Below are 16463 nucleotides of genomic sequence, written 5' to 3' on the forward strand. Positions count from 1 at the left end.
GACTGCAGCGAGAGGTTTCTGTTGCGGGTTTCGTATTTGTGCGGACTGCAGGAGCGCAGAAGAAGTGCATCTGTGGTAGGCTGAGAGGAAAAGCTATCCGACTCTTGCATGTGTAACTTATTGAACATGCTTTGAATAAGTAAGTATATGAGACAATAGTTGAAAGTATTTCCATCCGTTTCAGTAGATATGGAAATATCAGCATGCTTTATCCCCCAAGGCTTCCATCGTTTGGTCCCTTTGCATATTAATACTAGTTAAAAAAGCACTCTGTCATGTGTCCTGCATTTGATAATTAAGAAACGATGAGTCATCTCAGTGAAAGTGGCAACACAAAAGTTAATAACTGCTAATCCTTTAAAAAAAAAAAGCTTTAAAGTTGAAATATATTCAAGCACATTTCTTTAGAAAGACCTATAAATAATGTGTGATGGTGGCACCATTTTTAAATTTTGCTGAATCTTCCCTTCAGGTTACAATGATACACAAGGTAATAATAACTGCGGGTATAACAAACTAGCAGCCAAGGTTTCCAGTTTGGTTTGTGGTTTGAGGTCATTGCTAGACTATCAACCATCAATATCTGTTCTCAGCGTAGAATTGTGTAAATGCTTTCCAGCAGAAACAGTAGGTCCAAAGTATTTGCTAAAATACTTAGACATAAAACTAGCACAGTATAAGCACTAAGACATGCTGCTACAGAAGCAAAAGGCCACTAGCAAAATATGCAGGCTGAGCACGAGTGTTCGTAAAAACCATATCAAATTTTAAACATGCCTAATGATACCTGTGTGTCCCAAATTACCTTTAAAAATATTCACAATATGTTGGCATAAACATAACTTGTCTGAACAGTGGTGTCCATCCATGATGTCTTACTATCAGTTGTAACAGTCGCCCTGATGCTTCGCTCTCTTTCTAACAGTTACCCCGTTTAGTTTTCTAACGGCGTGCTGGGACGATTGAATGAGGTCACTGTGTTTGAGCTGCCAGCTAATTCACATGCTGTACTGGGGGAAAAAAACCACATGCTGCTTTTAAAACAATAGCTCCCCCTGCTGTCACAAGTTTAAAAAAGCTCAGCAAGGATCGCTTCACATAAACTTGGCAGAAACAGTTGAACAAATAACCCAATGCGGCAAGATGTTGGCCTCCAGTTTTAATACAAACTGCCTTGTCAAAGAGTAAACAATCATTAACACTGCAGTGGAAGTGAATGCTGGTGTCTGGAGTACACAAATGTAACATGTGACTAACAACCAAGTGACTCCAACTCATCACTCCCTTCAAAGAGAAACTTCAGTACTCTTACAACAACACATTGTGTCTTTTAAGCTGCTGTAACTGTCTGTAGTTAACTTGTAAGCCTGCTCAAAACATTGACCTTCTGTGTGTAAGGTTAATTCCACAGAGAAATCATCAAAAAATGCACATTAAAGTTCAGTGCAGCTACACACCATCAAGGTTTTGTGGGTGTATATAGTTTCGGAACAGTAACTTAGAAATGAAAACAGAATGATGTTTATGGTGTGAAGCAGGGGGAAATGTAATGTCATTTTCATTGAGTGTCTCTTTGCTCATCAGTGGAGAAAAAAAGCAGCTAAATGTAGTGAATCCAGGTCAAGACGAGTGTAATCCTAACTTAAGGTGTTCTCACCTAGTATGTCTTGAGCTCGTGCCATTTGCCTGATTTGAGCAAATCAGTTTGCCCCAGATGCAGTGTGTTTGTCGTCACTGAGGTGGTTTTAAGAGCTGCCGCAGATCTTCCTGCGGTGCCAGCTGGTAGGGTAGCTGGAGCCTCTTGTTCACCTGGCTGCAGAGTGCTGGGCAGTGCTCAAGAAGCAGCTGACACACTTCTATATGACCCTGTTCTGCAGCCTGCACAAGCATTTAACAGATAAAAGAAATTCAGGTAGGTGACTGTCTCTCTGGAATGGTTATATTATGTTATTGCTGGTAATTATGTACCTTATGTAAAGGGCATGCGCCATCGTCATCACAGAGCACTGGATCTGCTCTGTGGTGCAGCAGCAGTCTAACCACATCCAGATGACCGCAGTAAGCTGATCGATGGAGTGGTGTGGCACCGCCTGGTGTCTGGGGAGACGGACACGCACCATTCTCAAGAAGAAACTTGCATACAGCATAATGGCCACTGCGGCTTGCATAGTGCTGAGAAAAAAGCACGCAAAATAACGCAGGAATTTAGATACAGGAGAACAGTGGACACACATAAAGCAAACATGAGTAAACTCACCAGAGCTGTGTATCCCGCTGAGTCTCTCAGGTTAGGGTCTGTGCCCTTCTGGATCAAGTACTTGACCCGCTCCAAGTCCGCATCCATTGCAGCAGACCAGATACCTGCATAAAAGAACGTCACACAAGACAGCACTATACTTCAGTAACATATCAGACAAATTAATGAATAAAAATAACTTTAGATTCATTTAATAAAAAGATAAAATGTGCACAGTTGAATTTCAACACCTTTACAGATATACAATCATTTTAAATATTCTGTTCCTCTGTTAGTACCATGCTTTAACTCCACTACATGCCTAACACACGAATGCAAACCTCGTTCAAAGTCCATTTCATTCAGCGTCTGGTAAACACTGGGAGAGGAGACTGGATGGGAGCAACACAAACACTTGTGTCTGTCAGACGCCATCGTGTTAGTTGGCACAAGCAGGATACAATAGTCCCAGATTAATTAATTTAAACCTGAGAGCAGAGGATTAGTTTTTAGAGCTACAGGCATGATGAATTCACACATTTTGCTGTTTGACAGTTCCGTGTTTCTTCTTCGTCTATCTTTAATTTAGTGGTCGACACAACTTCTTTGGTGCATTACCACCACCAACAGTTAGCCTCCAAACACACAAGCCCCAAAAACAACGTTAACAAGCCGATTCACTGTTAACAGAATGACAAAACAATATATATATGTTACATTAAACTTCAGAGACAGGTTGAATCCTCGTGAAAGGATTTTTGTTGTACAAAAAGAAAAAACTACTTCAGGATTAACCGTTAATACAACGCATAGTACAAGCGTGCCTACGTGGTCACGCTCCAACCAATTGTAGAGCGGCTCCCTTCACGTGCTCTCCGATTTGGTCGGTTTTTGTCGTCCGAGATTTCTTTGAGAAAACAAGCTGCGGCACATAACTTTGTGCTGTGGTGCACGCTTTGGCGGTATCATGATTAGCAAACAATTGCACTGCTTTAAGGGATCATTTCAAATATGTATATATATCATCATCAAAAAAAAACAAAAAACTTTGATTATTACACTATTAATACGACTCATCTTTTCCCCTTCCGTTTAATGCTTTTACGTTTCCATTTATACAATTTATATGTTATACCCTGTCACTAAATGTAGTAATTTAGAATTTAATAATAAATGCGGTCGAGAGGGTGAGATGTGTAACTTTTATCCATAAATGACTGGGACTTTCTTTCCCCTTCCCGATAGTCCTCGAAAGCATCTCCGGTCTCGTGTTGTTGTCTGATGCAGCTAGCTAGCCAGCTTGACTCAGGTAGCAAAGTGTTAGCTGGCAAACGCCACATTATTGTGGAAATTGTAACAAAATACTTATAACCAAAGCGCCTAAAGAATGAGAAGAGTTACTTTATTTGTTAACGGGACATGTAAAAATGGCAAGGTGGGTAATAATAACTCTGGCAGTGCAGTGTCGGAGCTTGGGCCACAGAATGACTGGCTTTTTTTCTACTTAACATAACGTTACGTGTTTTATTATTTCTTACTTTAATTAATCTGTCACTGTAATACTACCTGTTATCATAACAATACTTATGGTAAACGTTGGTCTATGTGACAGTATTTCCACACGTTTGCCCAGAGTCGTTCACACTGCGACTCATTAATCTTGCATTAAACACGAGTGACCCATTGAGTCCTTATCCTTAACAGCTTACTGATTATTTATCTTTTCTTTTTTAGGTTGTAGCAGTATACGGGACCTTGTCCGACTTACTTTCCGTAGCAAGCAATAAATTAGGAATTAAAGCCTTCAGTTTATACAACGGAAAGGGTGGTCTCATAGATGACATTGCCCTTATAAGGTAAGCTCACGCAGTAATAATAAATATGTTACAGACCTGTTTTGAAGCATTTCAACTCACTCTGTGTGTCATGTGTTTCTAACAGAGATGACGACGTGCTGTACGTGTCAGAGGGAGATCCGTTTATTGGTGAGTGCGGTCATGCCTGCTGCAGGAGTCTCATCCACTGTCAGTGAAAGTGTGAATATGGCCCCAGAAACTCTTGTCTTGTTTTCCCTCTTTTTGTTTTATATATATCACAGACCCACAAAATGAAGCCAGGGTTACATCTGATCAGCATGGAGCGCAAACTGATTGGCTGACCCTTAATATTGGTGGTCGTCCTTTCACCACCACCAGGTAGGTGTGGTCTTCAGAGCTGCAATATTTTCTCTTTTAATCGATTTAGTTGTTAGGTTCAGAAAATTTTGAACAATGTGGATCAGTGTTTCCCAAAGTCCAAGGTGATGTCCTCAAACGCCTGTTTTGTCCGCAATCCCCAAAATGTGCAGTTTACTGTCATAGAGAACAGGGTCTTAAAAAGTCTTAAAAGGTAATAAATCAATTTTGCGAAAATTAAGGCCATTAAAAAGTCATTTAACAAGGTATTAAATTTTGAAGATTTTTTTCAATGTGAAAATCCTGTTTGTCCAAAAGTTTGTTTGCTAAAAGTGTAGGTGAACATATTTATTTATAATGCATAGCCAAAAGACAGGCAGAGAGTAGCGACTGTGTGATTCGTCTCTGTAATGTTAGGCACCTATTTCACTCTTAAACGCTCCAAGAAATAGATCCGTACAACCGACAGTAATCTCAATCTTAATGTCACTTTTTGTGCACAGATCAATCACAGCCTTTGAGTGTTTGTTGTGCTGCAACAAACTTTGTGAATGTTGAACTCAATGTTCTGCATAAACGGTTATGATTATTGACGAGTTAGTAGCCTGCCCAAAATCAAGGTTGGAGACTATCATGTAGCCTGGAGCATTTTTCTTGCACAAAGTTAATGAATAAAAAACAACCCCAAACTGAAACAGCTGTAATTTGAATTAATATTATACTAGTGGTAAGTTATATACTATTATATGAAATTATAGTGAACATAATGAAAACTTACAGTTTACTATTAAATTAACAATATACTTTTAATTTAATGTTATAATATTATACTAATCCTGGTCATTTAGACTAGTTCCTCCTCCAGGTTGTGCCCATGCTACACCGCCTACACTACTTATTTATTCACTCCTGGTCTATTTGAATTTTGTTGTATTGATCAAGTGGTTGATTAAAAGTTCTCACACATATCATTGCAGGCAAGCTCACATTATCTATGGTTCCCTAGTAAATCACATTAAGCCTGTGGCAAAGAACCTTGGTGTTTGGTTTGATAGTAATTTAAATTTCGAGCAGCAAACCACAAAGCTTGTTCAATCATGTTTTTATCAACTTAGAAATACAGCAAAAATTCGATCTATGTTGACTTTTAAGGACACCGAGACCATTTTACACGCCTTCATCTCATCACGCCTGGATTATTGCAACAGCCTTTTCACCTGTTTAACCCAAAAATCTATTGATCGACTCCAGACTGTCCAGAACTCAGCTGCCAGGCTTTTAACCAGAACAAAGAAATATGACCACATTACTCCTATTTTAGCTTCATTACACTGGCTCCCAGTATGTTTTAGAATTGACTTTAAAATTCTATTGATCACTTTTAAAGCTCTTCATGGCCTCTTGCCTTGTTATATTTCTGAACTTTTAGTCCCATACACACCAGCACGTACCTTGAGATACTCGGGCAGAGGTCTGTTGTCTGTTCCAGAGTCTCGACTGAAAACTAAAGGGGACAGAGCGTTTGCTGTCAGGGCCCCGAGGCTCTGGAACAGCCTGCCCGAGGAAATCAGGTCGGCTGAGTCAGTGAACTCTTTTAAGTCCCTTCTTAAAACATACTTTTATAGGAGAGCCTTTCCCGATCTTATTTGATTTTATTTTATCCCTTTTATTTTATTGTATTTTACTAATTTTATATTTATCTGTATTTTAGTCTTTTCAATGTTTTCATGCTTTTATCTTGTATTGTTTTTGTATTATTGTCTCTTGGGTATTATTGTCTTTACAAATGTTAAAGCACTTTGTAACTTGTTATTTGAAAAGTGCTCTACAAATAAAGATTATTATTATTATCTAGTTTAAACCAACTAAAACACAAAATTACACTGTGTTTCACATGATTTACTGAAATATTGTGTACATAAATCTCATAGCTTATTTAAGACTGTTGCTTTTCGCAGGAAATCTGACCAGTCCTTCACATAGAAAACAATAGGCCTATACAGGCTGTTATAGGCAACTGAGAAAGTTGGTGAATGCCTCAATTTTAAGGTGGGGTTACAACCTGATGACATATAGGCAATAAATATGTTATAAATATATTTAAATTCCTTTTAATATGTTGAAAAAGGTCTTAAAAAGGTATTGAATTTAACTTCAGTATTCCTGTATATACCCTGGAGAAGTTAAGAAACCAGAAAATATTCACATTTGAGAACTGAAATCAGAGAGTTTGGACATCTTTTCTTTATAAAAAGGACTCAAAGCAATTATCAAAATAGTTGGCGATTAATTTAAGAGTTGAGAATTAATCGATTAATAGACTAGTCGTTGCAGATCTAGTGGTTTTAATTCTGTTTTCACCAGTAGTAAATAAACGTTACAAAAGACTCGCTACACTACAGTGTATATTTATGTTAAAGTTACATTTTTATTCATGTGTGTTCATTCACTGTGTCTGTTTTTGTATTCAGGAGCACCTTGGTCAGCAAAGAGCCAGAGAGTATGCTCGCTCACATGTTTCGAGAGAAAGGTAAGTTGTGGCTACGGAGCTGGATAGCCAATCAGTAAGAATTTCATTTTTGTTTTATGTGAGTCATCTTTTTTGAATGGGTTTGGACAACCTCTGTTTTTCGCTCCAGATGTGTGGGGAAACAAGCGGGACAAGCACGGGGCTTACCTAATCGACCGCAGCCCTGAATACTTTGAGCCTATTCTCAACTATTTGAGACATGGTCAGCTCATTATCAATGAAGGCATAAATATAAGAGGTAAGCTTTTTGACAAATCCTAAATGATGAAGTCTACCTGAATCCCTCCGAAGAGCGTCATTTAACAAAAAAAAAAACAGCCCAAAAGCAATTTTCTCACAGAACTGGAAAATAAGAACAGATTTGTAGCCTTGTGCTAAATGTCTCCCAGGTGTCCTCGAGGAGGCTCGGTTTTTTGGAATTGAGCAGCTTGCTGAACAGCTGGAAGTAGCAATCAAGGTAGAGCGAAGCGTAGAGGTAAATAGTTCACATTCAGTAATGGGACCACTGACTTACCACATGCTTAATTTCAAAACTAGAACACACAGCCACCTGAGGACCACTCTCCCATTTCCCGTAAGGAGTTTGTTCGTTTTCTTCTGGCAACACCCACCAAGTCAGAGCTCCGCTGTCAGGTACGGCCAAATAAAAATGTTTTCATTTACCCCTTCGTTCACCGTGTCAAGTTTACGGTTTGACTCTGTTACTCTTCCTGTTTTTAGGGTCTTAATTTCAGTGGCGCTGATCTGTCCCGACTTGATTTGCGTTACATCAATTTCAAGATGGCTAATCTCAGCCGCTGCAATCTGACACATGCCAATCTTTGCTGTTCCAATCTGGAGCGAGCTGATCTTTCTGGAGCCAACCTGGATGTAAGTCTAGAAAACTTTTTCTGTCAGCACAACATGATTCACGTGCACACACAGTATCAGCAGACACACAATAAGTGCAGAATGCATCCCACTGTCTTACTGTGGGGAAGAAAAATATTTCCTTCTTCTGTCTGAGTTGTGTGTGTGTTATTTTTAATTGTTGGCCTTCCTGAGGGTAAACAAAGGACCTGGCTTTTGGTTTTTGGCCACTTCACACCTGCTGCACCCTCAGTTGTGTGGAGGAAGGGCCCTTCTGTTCATAAACGCGTTCTTTGCATCGAGGCTTCGTTTAATCCATATAACTATATCGCACACTGTTTCGCACGGACATTTATTACTGTCGCACATCGCACTTAACGCTGTGAACACAATGTGATCGTGATCGTCAACCGCTTATCCTGCGTACAGGGTCGTGGGGGGGGCTGGAACCAATCCCAGCTGACTTTGGGCGAAGTGATTATAATGGCTCTGGCGCCACCAAGTACTTCTTAAACGATGAATCGATGAAATAATCTATAGAAGCTTTGAGTACTAAGATCATCATTAGCTGCAGCCCTACATTCGCCTCTTTACAACAAAACAACAACAAGCAATTTGGTAACTTTACATGGGTTTCTTAACAGGGCGTAACTCAATATGAGCCTACAAGAACATTATAAGTATGTTTGATCTTTGCGTTGTCTTTTGAAGGGGGCAAACTTACAAGGGGTGAAGATGCTCTGTTCCAATGCAGAGGGAGCTTCTCTCAAAGGATGCAATTTTGAAGATCCATCTGGACTGAAGGCCAACCTGGAAGGTGATCCATCACAATTCCTAAACCAACTAGAGCTACTTTCACATTTGTAGTCATGTTTAAACCAAATGTTTTTTGGAATCAGGTGCTAACCTGAAAGGAGTTGACATGGAAGGAAGCCAAATGACCGGTATCAACCTGCGTGTGGCCACTTTAAAAAATGCAAAGCTGAAGAATTGTAACCTGCGGGGAGCCACTTTAGCAGGGACTGATCTGGAGGTGAGTTATCAGAAGGGATTATAGATAAAACTGTTCATTATGACACAGCTGGCAGTCGTTTGTACGGGAACTTTCTATGGCCAAAAAGGGAAACAATGCATATCTGAAAAAATTGATTTGTAGATTTTTAATATACTGTATATTTCTGGTGCATCCAGATATTTTACCAAAATGGCTTTTTATTGTTGATAGCTCAGCAGCACAGTCCCCACATTTTACACTAACCCATCTGTGGACCTTCCAGTCACTAAAAAAGGAGTTAATGCAATGGGTTAAATTAATTCAGTCTTTTTATCTTTTTTCTTTCGGCTGTTTATGTTTAAGGCTGATTTTTAAGTACACAAGTATTCCTAACTAGAGATTTCAGTTAGATTTTTCTGGTTTGACCTGACCCAGTTAATCCTCCGGTCTTGCGGTTTTGTCTATGCTGCCTTTTTCTCAGAACTGTGACCTGTCTGGCTGCGATCTACAAGAAGCCAACCTGAGAGGGTCCAATGTGAAAGGAGCCATTTTTGAAGAGATGCTGACCCCTCTGCACATGTCACAGAGTGTCAGATAACTCTGTACACACATCTGCAAGTGTGGGCCACAGCTGGCTTCTTTATTGCTCTTTTCCTCCAGCCTCTCCTACGATATATATTCCCTACTTTCAATCTCTCTTTACCTGTCTGCGGTACAGGTAGTTGTATGCACATCCCTGACATTCCACCTATAATATCTTAGCTTTAAATATATTGCACTAGAATTTATTCAGGGTTGTCTATGTATGCTTGAATGGTAGGGCTAGGGGTTTTACATGTTCAGCTGCATATATCACCAAAACAAAATAATGATCTTAGTGTTTGTAGATGTGTCTGGATGCAATCCGATGACTATACTCATGTAATGTGTTACATAATTTATATACCCTTATTTTACTTGACATGTTAATGAGTCAAAATCATATTATCTGTGTACAGTGAAGTTCAAAGCACTGACTTTCACTGAATGCTGCTGTAGCAGAAATTAGAATGGGTCACTTACCAATAACTGTGTCGTTATATATTCCTCTTTTTGTATATAACTTACTTTTGCTGGATTCAACATATTCTAAAGGAAGCAATGCAAGCCAAAGCCATAACAATAGCACAGTCTAAAAGGCTAAAAGTGCTGTTAGTGCATCATAAAACTATGCGACAGGCTAGTTTTAAACACAGCTTGGGTATGCAATACATGATTTACAGCTGTGAGGTTTCTCCTTTCCTACTTTTAAATATTGCGTTCTGAAAAAGCTTTCCCTTGTTTTGCGTTCGGTGAATCTACCTCTTTTTTTTTTTATCTGGTGTGCGAACGATCCACAGTTGCATGTATTTGACCGTGGCACTGCTTATTGTAATGTTTATATATTCATGTCATTCATTATTTGTCAGATTTCCCGTTGTGAGAAAATAATCCAACTCGGTGGGCTTTAAAAGAAAGCCATTTTCACATTGTTCATGTTGTCAAAGTGGGATTGCCTGGAAACATACTACATGTATCGATGTTTATCTCTTAATCATGTTTTAAACTTATTTGCACAAGTGTATGTTAACTTGTAACATGTTATACCTTTTCACCAAAAAAATGTTTGGTGCTTGTAATCTTATGTAAATCAAATTCAGTGTTTCTAAAACTCCCAACAAAAAAATAACTCATTATCAGAGTAGGCAGGTGTTGTCAGCTGTTCTGTCAAGGATCTCACTTCAGTTATCTACTGGACATTGTGTGTCTGCATGTGTGAAGAGCTATACTTGTCATTAACTGGCCAAGTTTGTCTAGCTGTAGCTCAAAGCTGCTCTGATGCAATACGATTCACTCAGTTCAATAGTAGGTACCCAGCCTGTGAGAATGAATGATGAAGGCAATCATATATTTCACACTGAGCGTGAAAAATCAATGAAAGAGTGGTTATTTATTTTAACACATCTCACTGAATGCAATATGGGGCAATGGCTGGTTTGTGTTTGAGGCAGGGAGTGGTGTATGTCTCCCTATCTATTATTATTATTGCACTCGACCGTGGAATTATATTTCCATGAATGACTGTTATAAATAAACTGCTATGAAGAAGAAGAAAATGGTCTTTGTCATCTGATTTGGAATCAATTATTGTGTCTCACATTTGTGAATGAATAACGTGTTTTGTACTTTAAAAATACGTCGCAATTGTAGCAGAAAATGACCGGAGAAAGCCGGAAATTGTTATTACTTTGTGGCTAAAGCTTATTCCGTGTAACCTTTTCTTTTTGTGGAAGGGCAAAAATCAATCTTTTAAACAGCTCTGCAGGTCGCCAGTAAGTGTTGCTTAATCCCACTTTGTCACCCCATGTAGTGAAGTGTTTGGCTGAGAGGAAGGGAAGCAGCATAGGCTTATATAAACCTTGGAAAATAGTGTGCAGCAGAATTCACAACGCTCTGCATACAAGAACAAATCAGAGAAGCCTGTCTGCCTGATGCACAGAAGGTAAAAAATTCATAGATGGGCTAAATACTGTAAATCTAAGGAGGCTCAATAGAGCTAAAATCTATAACAGGGCTTGAGGTTAAATCTGTAATGTGCTTATATGTGCAATATGAAGCTTTTTTCCTCTTCAGAATGGCTACAAAAACCTTGGCACTGTGGCTGCTGCTTGTGGGGACAGTGACACAGGGCTGCTGCCAGCACTGGTCATATGGACTGAGCCCAGGAGGGAAGAGGGAACTGGACAGCCTCTCAGACACACTGGGCAATGTAAGCATTTTATCCGTCTCATGGCTCCTCGCACTTACCGACTTCCTTTTGTACTTATTCATTGTCATGTTTATTGTTTCTTTTCTTCCACAGATAGTTGAGGCCTTTCCACACGAGGACGCGCCCTGCACTGTTTTTGGTTGTGCAGAGGAATCGCCTCTTGAAAAAATATACAGAATGAAAGGATTTCGAGTAAGTTTTGCTCATTTTGTAATTCTGTTTAGTTCTTCTGTTGATGCATTTATTAATACTGTGAAGACTGCCAGAGGTTTTATCTCAAAATTTTTATTTATTCCCACAGATTTAATCTCTTGTTTTCTTTTAGGGCAGTGTCACCGACAGGGAAAATGGACACAGACCGTATAAAAAATGATTTTAGAATAAATGAATATATTAGCATATGACAATTGTTGTGGTTATTATATGCAACAACACCTTACTTATGTTTCTTCAAACACAGATTTGCCTTAATGTCTTGGATTAAAGTGTGATATAAATTCCCAACACAGTTCTGATTTATCTACCATCCGTTTCAAACTTCCTGAATGACGTGGACTACAACAGATTTGTAAAAGCAATATTTTCACTCAGCAAGAAAATACACTTTCACTCTAAAATCACATTTATTTACTTCACTGCAGCCTGGAAGTTGGTTTTGTTTTTGGTTACGTTTATCTATGGAAGTCTGTAGTGTCAGAAATGTCAAAGATAAACAATACATTGGCTTGCAGACATAACAAGCCAGTGTATTGCAGACTGTGTGGGTGCAAAATGTTGAACTGCAGAAGAGAAATAATTTTGGATATTTAATTACCTTATATGCAGCATGATCATGTCAATACAACCACAAGTAAGTAGGAACACCAGAGTGTATTTTAATGCATTTGAAAAGTTCTTTAGTGTGACAGCATCAGTTTGGTGTTTCAGTTATAGCCTACTTTACTATACAGCCCACAATTTACTATGATTACCCGAAATGTACAGTGTAATTTCATTGTGTGAATAAGGTACTGATTTTAATGCAGCAGCAGAGAAAAGTGTAAAATGGAAAAACACAGGTTAAAAACTGGGCTGCAGGAGTTTTGTAGCAGAAATCAGAATGGGTACACATAATAGTTCTTTATTTGAGCATTGGGTCAGGAATTCAATGCTATAAGTGTCATGTATGTGTGAGATGGTGAAAAAAAGTTACGTAGTCACCAAAATTACTTTGACAGAATATGAACAGCAGTTTATTTTTCCTACAGCCCACCAGAAGGTACAGTCCACTACTGTGCAAACGATGTGCGTGCACCCTGCTTCGCCTCTTGACTTGTACACGCCTGCCAAAATGACCCAATGTAGTCTTTCCAACTGTCCCCATAAACATGCCTCCCTTCTAAGCTTATTATATCAAGGATATCCTTTTTGATTGATGGTGGTATGAAGAGCTCAGATGTGGATTTTATGTCTTGGACATGGCTGACAGCGTATCTGGCGGGACCTCGAACCATTTTGATGGTCCACCCTGTCATTCCAGTGGGGAAAGGCACCATAATAACAACCATTTTTTTGAGGGTAAAATGTCTGCTGGTTGTTGCGAAACAACAGGAGGGTCAACACTAAGGGTCTCACTCCCATCAGAGGAGGATGCTTTATAATCAGAGTCCTCAAAGACCTGTGACAAAAACCTCATTGACAGAAAACCTTTGCTTAGAGGTCACTTTCAATTGAGAGCACACAGAGATTATAAAATTGCATGTCATAGTGACATGTGACGTCAATATCATCCAAAACAATCCAAACTAAATGTGTGTAAAATGTTATTTCTTACACATTTATGTTTTACTCAGCTAAAACAGCCTGGTGTCAGCCACCAGATGGCACTAGAAAACAACATGAAACTTTATCCTTAAAGTTTCTCTTACTTCATCGCTGTAGTATTTAGTGCAGTGGTTCTCAAACAAAAGGACCCCTAAACTGACACAAATTGGCCCACGGACCCCCATTTGATAAGATTTTGACTCAGGGTCTAACATCTGATAGGAGTGTTTTTCTTTTGTAAGTTTTATTACAGAAAGTCTAAGCAACCCATGACCAAAATACTCATACGTTTTTTCATTGTGTTACTTATGCATGGAATGTATAGTGAAAAGAAATTATTCCTCTTTTTGCTGGGGACCCCCTGGAGCCCCCTCAAGGACCCCTAGGGGTCCCCGGACCCCACTTTGAGAACCACTGATTTAGTGCCTGTTGTAATAATCTGCCAGAAAATCGACACTGTAGAGTCTAGACAGTCTCTCAGACTGCAGCTGAAATTTTATCTACGGTACTTTCCATACGGCTGGACCAGATCCCGTCAATACTGTAATTTATTGCAATTTACTGTACTTTTATTGTGTTTGTTCACCACGAGGACATGTGTCTGAAGCCAATTTATTGTATTGTAATAGCTCATTGCTTGCTTGGCTTGTTTCATGCACACTCCACAATCTCTTTTGGATTATAAAAGTGCTTATTCATGGTTGGATAAGCAACATGAAAATTATTTGACCAGGCAACGCATGTGTGTGTTTGCCAATAGTGTATGGAATTTAAACAAACTGAATACCAAATCGAAGTTCATTAATCATGGAGATTTGACAGTGATACAACAGCCTGTAATATCCTGCTGACAAGCGGATGGGGTGGTCACACTCTTATCTTCAATGGAAAGTGTGTTTTTCAAAGTAGTTCAATCTGTCTGTCACTCTGCTGTTACTCGGCAAACACACGGGACAGAAAATCACTTCCATGGGTTTCATCTTGTTGATGAGATTGCAGCTACTTCTGTTGAAAATACTATCCGACACCATATGGGTCAAGTATTGTCCTTTATTGAAAATGATTTGATAAGGGATAGATGTACAAAAGGCAATAGCACAGCAGGACATACAATATTTACTCAAGAGCAATGCCATCATGAACAATAACTCTCACACCCATCGGGAGCGTATCTTTGTGCCCATGGTCCTATGTTCCCAGGGTTGTTAGTTCCCTAACTCTCTAACCCTAACCCTAGAACTGAGCAACATTAGACCCTGGGACCGTAGAAAAGACCCCTGTTCATCTACCCATCGATTTTAAAATCAAAGACATTAAATCAGAAACAACACTTGCAGCAAGGAACATTATTTACATGTTTTAAAAGTGGAAACTTCAAAGCTACCCAAACTTGGGTTAACCTGTACAAATACATTTAGATGAGAGTAGTGGGGTATTTCAAACGGCAATATAATCAAGAAAATACCTGTTTCTGTTGAAGTCCTCCCACAGCTGCGAGGTCCACCAGGTTTCCTCTAATTAGTCTCACTGAGATTAGTGTGAAACAGATTGAAGTAATAAAAGAGGACATAGGGCCATAACCTCAGTGCTGAGGATGGCCGGCAGCGGCGTCTAAACAAATGTTGTGTGTTTAATGTTTGCAGACGCTGGGCCCTAAAACTTGAGAGGATGAATCAACATTAGGTCTTTTTAACTGCAGGAAATTTGGACTTGTGGGAAAAACACAGGTATAGCTAATTACATTAAAGAAATGGTTCTCCATTTGGGGAAACACGCTTATTACATTGATAACTTATGTCTGTACGATAAATATGACGTTATCACCAGCAGTATGAAGACAGGAAACAGCCAGCCCTGCTTAGTCCAATGGTAACCGGTAATAATTGGACAGAGCCAGGCTAGCTGGCTCCCACCGTTTCCAGTCTTTATGATAAACTTTGCTAACCAGCTGCAGGCTAAAAGCTTTCTATTTGTTGTACAGACATGAGTGTCATCGATCTTAATTATATTTTTATAATTAATTACATTTTTATATTGTATATTTTGTCAATTTATATATTTATGTACACTGTATCCTCTCCCGGAGCAATATGTCTGCACAACACAAACCTGGAATAATGCACATACATATATCTGCCACGTTGTTCTTTCTCTGCAAATAGTTGTATTATTTTTCACCAAAGCTAATTCCTAATACGTGTAATATACTACTTGGCAATAAAGCTCTTTCTGATTCTGTTTCTGAACTCGAAGGCGAACAAGAATATTTCTCAAATTACCAAACTCCAACTTCCTTCCAATAACAGTCTTGTTTGTACAATAAATATAAAGCTACAGTGTTTATCCTAAGCTAACCATCTCCTGACTCCAGATACATATTTGCTGTAAATTTATGAGCGGTAACAATCTTCTCATCAAACTTTTGGCAAGGAAGCAAATAAGCGTATTTCCCAAATGTGCCTTTAAAAATGCCTTTCCCTGTGTCATGCCAGTGCATCTACGGTAAAATGGCCTTGGCACACCTACGATGAATACAGCCATCATTAAGGTTACTAATTACACTGTAACCTACAATTACTGTATGTGTCAGCAAGTATCCCCAGCAATGAATGACATGTCTCACATTCTTTGTTGTCCTTCTTTCCAAGTGGGAGAACCATCTGACTGAAAATGGTTCCACTAAAACTCCTTCAGCACGGCGTCACTCCTCTGTCAGTGTTTAATAAAGTGCCTTTAATAGCTTGGCCCTCTGTGTCAGCTTGAAGAAAACCCATTGAAACCCCTGAGGAAGCTGTAACCAGGCAACTGAAGCAGGCTGTGGTCTACCTCTTTTCTTCTGACCAAAGAAAATGGAAGGTCAGCTTCAGAGGCCAGATTCTAAATTGTCAGGGCAAGATTATAGAGATGAAATAATTTCTTGTTCCTCTTTTGTAAAACTCCATCTATCTCTCTTTCTCTGCTTATTTTCTGGCTGCACATGCATGCAACGACCAAAAACCACCAACCAGGTTGTTGCTATTCCCGGCTGTCATGTTAACTTGTGTTATGCGAGGCCAAACTGTGTGTATGTTAATGTTAATACTACAGAA

The 16463-nt window shown here is 39.1% G+C and overlaps 3 protein-coding genes across 7 annotated transcripts; 2 read left to right on the forward strand and 1 right to left on the reverse strand.

Annotated features, from left to right (window-relative positions):
* Positions 1-1144: 1144 nt before the first annotated feature.
* ankrd39 (ankyrin repeat domain 39) lies at positions 1145-2939 on the reverse strand. 4 transcript variants are annotated; one of them, XM_038703433.1, is made up of 4 exons: positions 2536-2939; positions 2258-2361; positions 1969-2097; positions 1145-1878 (listed from the first exon to the last, which is right to left on the reverse strand). In XM_038703433.1, the coding sequence occupies exons 1-4, from the start codon at positions 2669-2671 to the stop codon at positions 1732-1734; spliced, it is 516 nt and encodes a 171-aa protein (XP_038559361.1). In that variant the 5' UTR covers positions 2672-2939; the 3' UTR covers positions 1145-1731. The 4 variants fall into 4 exon arrangements, with proteins under 4 accessions (XP_038559361.1, XP_038559362.1, XP_038559358.1 ...); XM_038703434.1 differs by having other exon boundaries at positions 2578-2934; XM_038703430.1 differs by having other exon boundaries at positions 1969-2172; positions 2536-2934.
* Positions 2940-3040: 101 nt separating this feature from the next.
* kctd9a (potassium channel tetramerization domain containing 9a) lies at positions 3041-10913 on the forward strand. Its single transcript, XM_038703429.1, has 12 exons — positions 3041-3671; positions 3971-4092; positions 4178-4221; positions 4335-4431; positions 6882-6940; positions 7050-7178; positions 7330-7397; positions 7478-7573; positions 7661-7810; positions 8501-8606; positions 8689-8822; positions 9265-10913. The coding sequence occupies exons 1-12, from the start codon at positions 3624-3626 to the stop codon at positions 9379-9381; spliced, it is 1170 nt and encodes a 389-aa protein (XP_038559357.1). The 5' UTR covers positions 3041-3623; the 3' UTR covers positions 9382-10913.
* Positions 10914-11066: 153 nt separating this feature from the next.
* LOC119891650 (progonadoliberin-1-like) lies at positions 11067-11970 on the forward strand. 2 transcript variants are annotated; one of them, XM_038703436.1, is made up of 4 exons: positions 11067-11304; positions 11436-11571; positions 11665-11763; positions 11897-11970. In XM_038703436.1, exons 1-4 carry the CDS (start codon positions 11294-11296, stop codon positions 11942-11944), a joined length of 294 nt encoding a protein of 97 aa, XP_038559364.1. In that variant the 5' UTR covers positions 11067-11293; the 3' UTR covers positions 11945-11970. The 2 variants fall into 2 exon arrangements, with proteins under 2 accessions (XP_038559364.1, XP_038559363.1); XM_038703435.1 differs by lacking the exon at positions 11067-11304 and having other exon boundaries at positions 11330-11571.
* Positions 11971-16463: the final 4493 nt, after the last annotated feature.

Source organism: Micropterus salmoides, unplaced genomic scaffold (assembly GCF_014851395.1).
Source record: "Micropterus salmoides isolate LMB-PRFRI ecotype aquatic unplaced genomic scaffold, ASM1485139v1 Ms_hic_scaffold_7, whole genome shotgun sequence".
NCBI lineage: Eukaryota > Metazoa > Chordata > Actinopteri > Centrarchiformes > Centrarchidae > Micropterus > Micropterus salmoides.

Excerpts from the sequence above, each read along its gene's own strand:
- ankrd39 (XM_038703430.1), bottom strand. The coding sequence starts at position 2,671 with ATGGCGTCTGACAGACACAAGTGTTTGTGTTGCTCCCATCCAGTCTCC. Across the intron at positions 2,362-2,535 it reads TGTAGTGGAGTTAAAGCATG|GTATCTGGTCTGCTGCAATG; the intron begins GTACTAACAGAG and ends TCTTTTATGCAG. Across the intron at positions 1,879-1,968 it reads GCGCATGCCCTTTACATAAG|GCTGCAGAACAGGGTCATAT; the intron begins GTACATAATTAC and ends ATGCTTGTGCAG.
- kctd9a (XM_038703429.1), top strand. The coding sequence starts at position 3,624 with ATGAGAAGAGTTACTTTATTTGTTAACGGGACATGTAAAAATGGCAAG. Across the intron at positions 6,941-7,049 it reads TCACATGTTTCGAGAGAAAG|ATGTGTGGGGAAACAAGCGG; the intron begins GTAAGTTGTGGC and ends TTTTCGCTCCAG. Across the intron at positions 7,179-7,329 it reads TGAAGGCATAAATATAAGAG|GTGTCCTCGAGGAGGCTCGG; the intron begins GTAAGCTTTTTG and ends AATGTCTCCCAG.
- LOC119891650 (XM_038703435.1), top strand. The coding sequence starts at position 11,395 with ATGTGCTTATATGTGCAATATGAAGCTTTTTTCCTCTTCAGAATGGCT. Across the intron at positions 11,572-11,664 it reads TCTCAGACACACTGGGCAAT|ATAGTTGAGGCCTTTCCACA; the intron begins GTAAGCATTTTA and ends TTTCTTCCACAG. Across the intron at positions 11,764-11,896 it reads ACAGAATGAAAGGATTTCGA|GGCAGTGTCACCGACAGGGA; the intron begins GTAAGTTTTGCT and ends GTTTTCTTTTAG.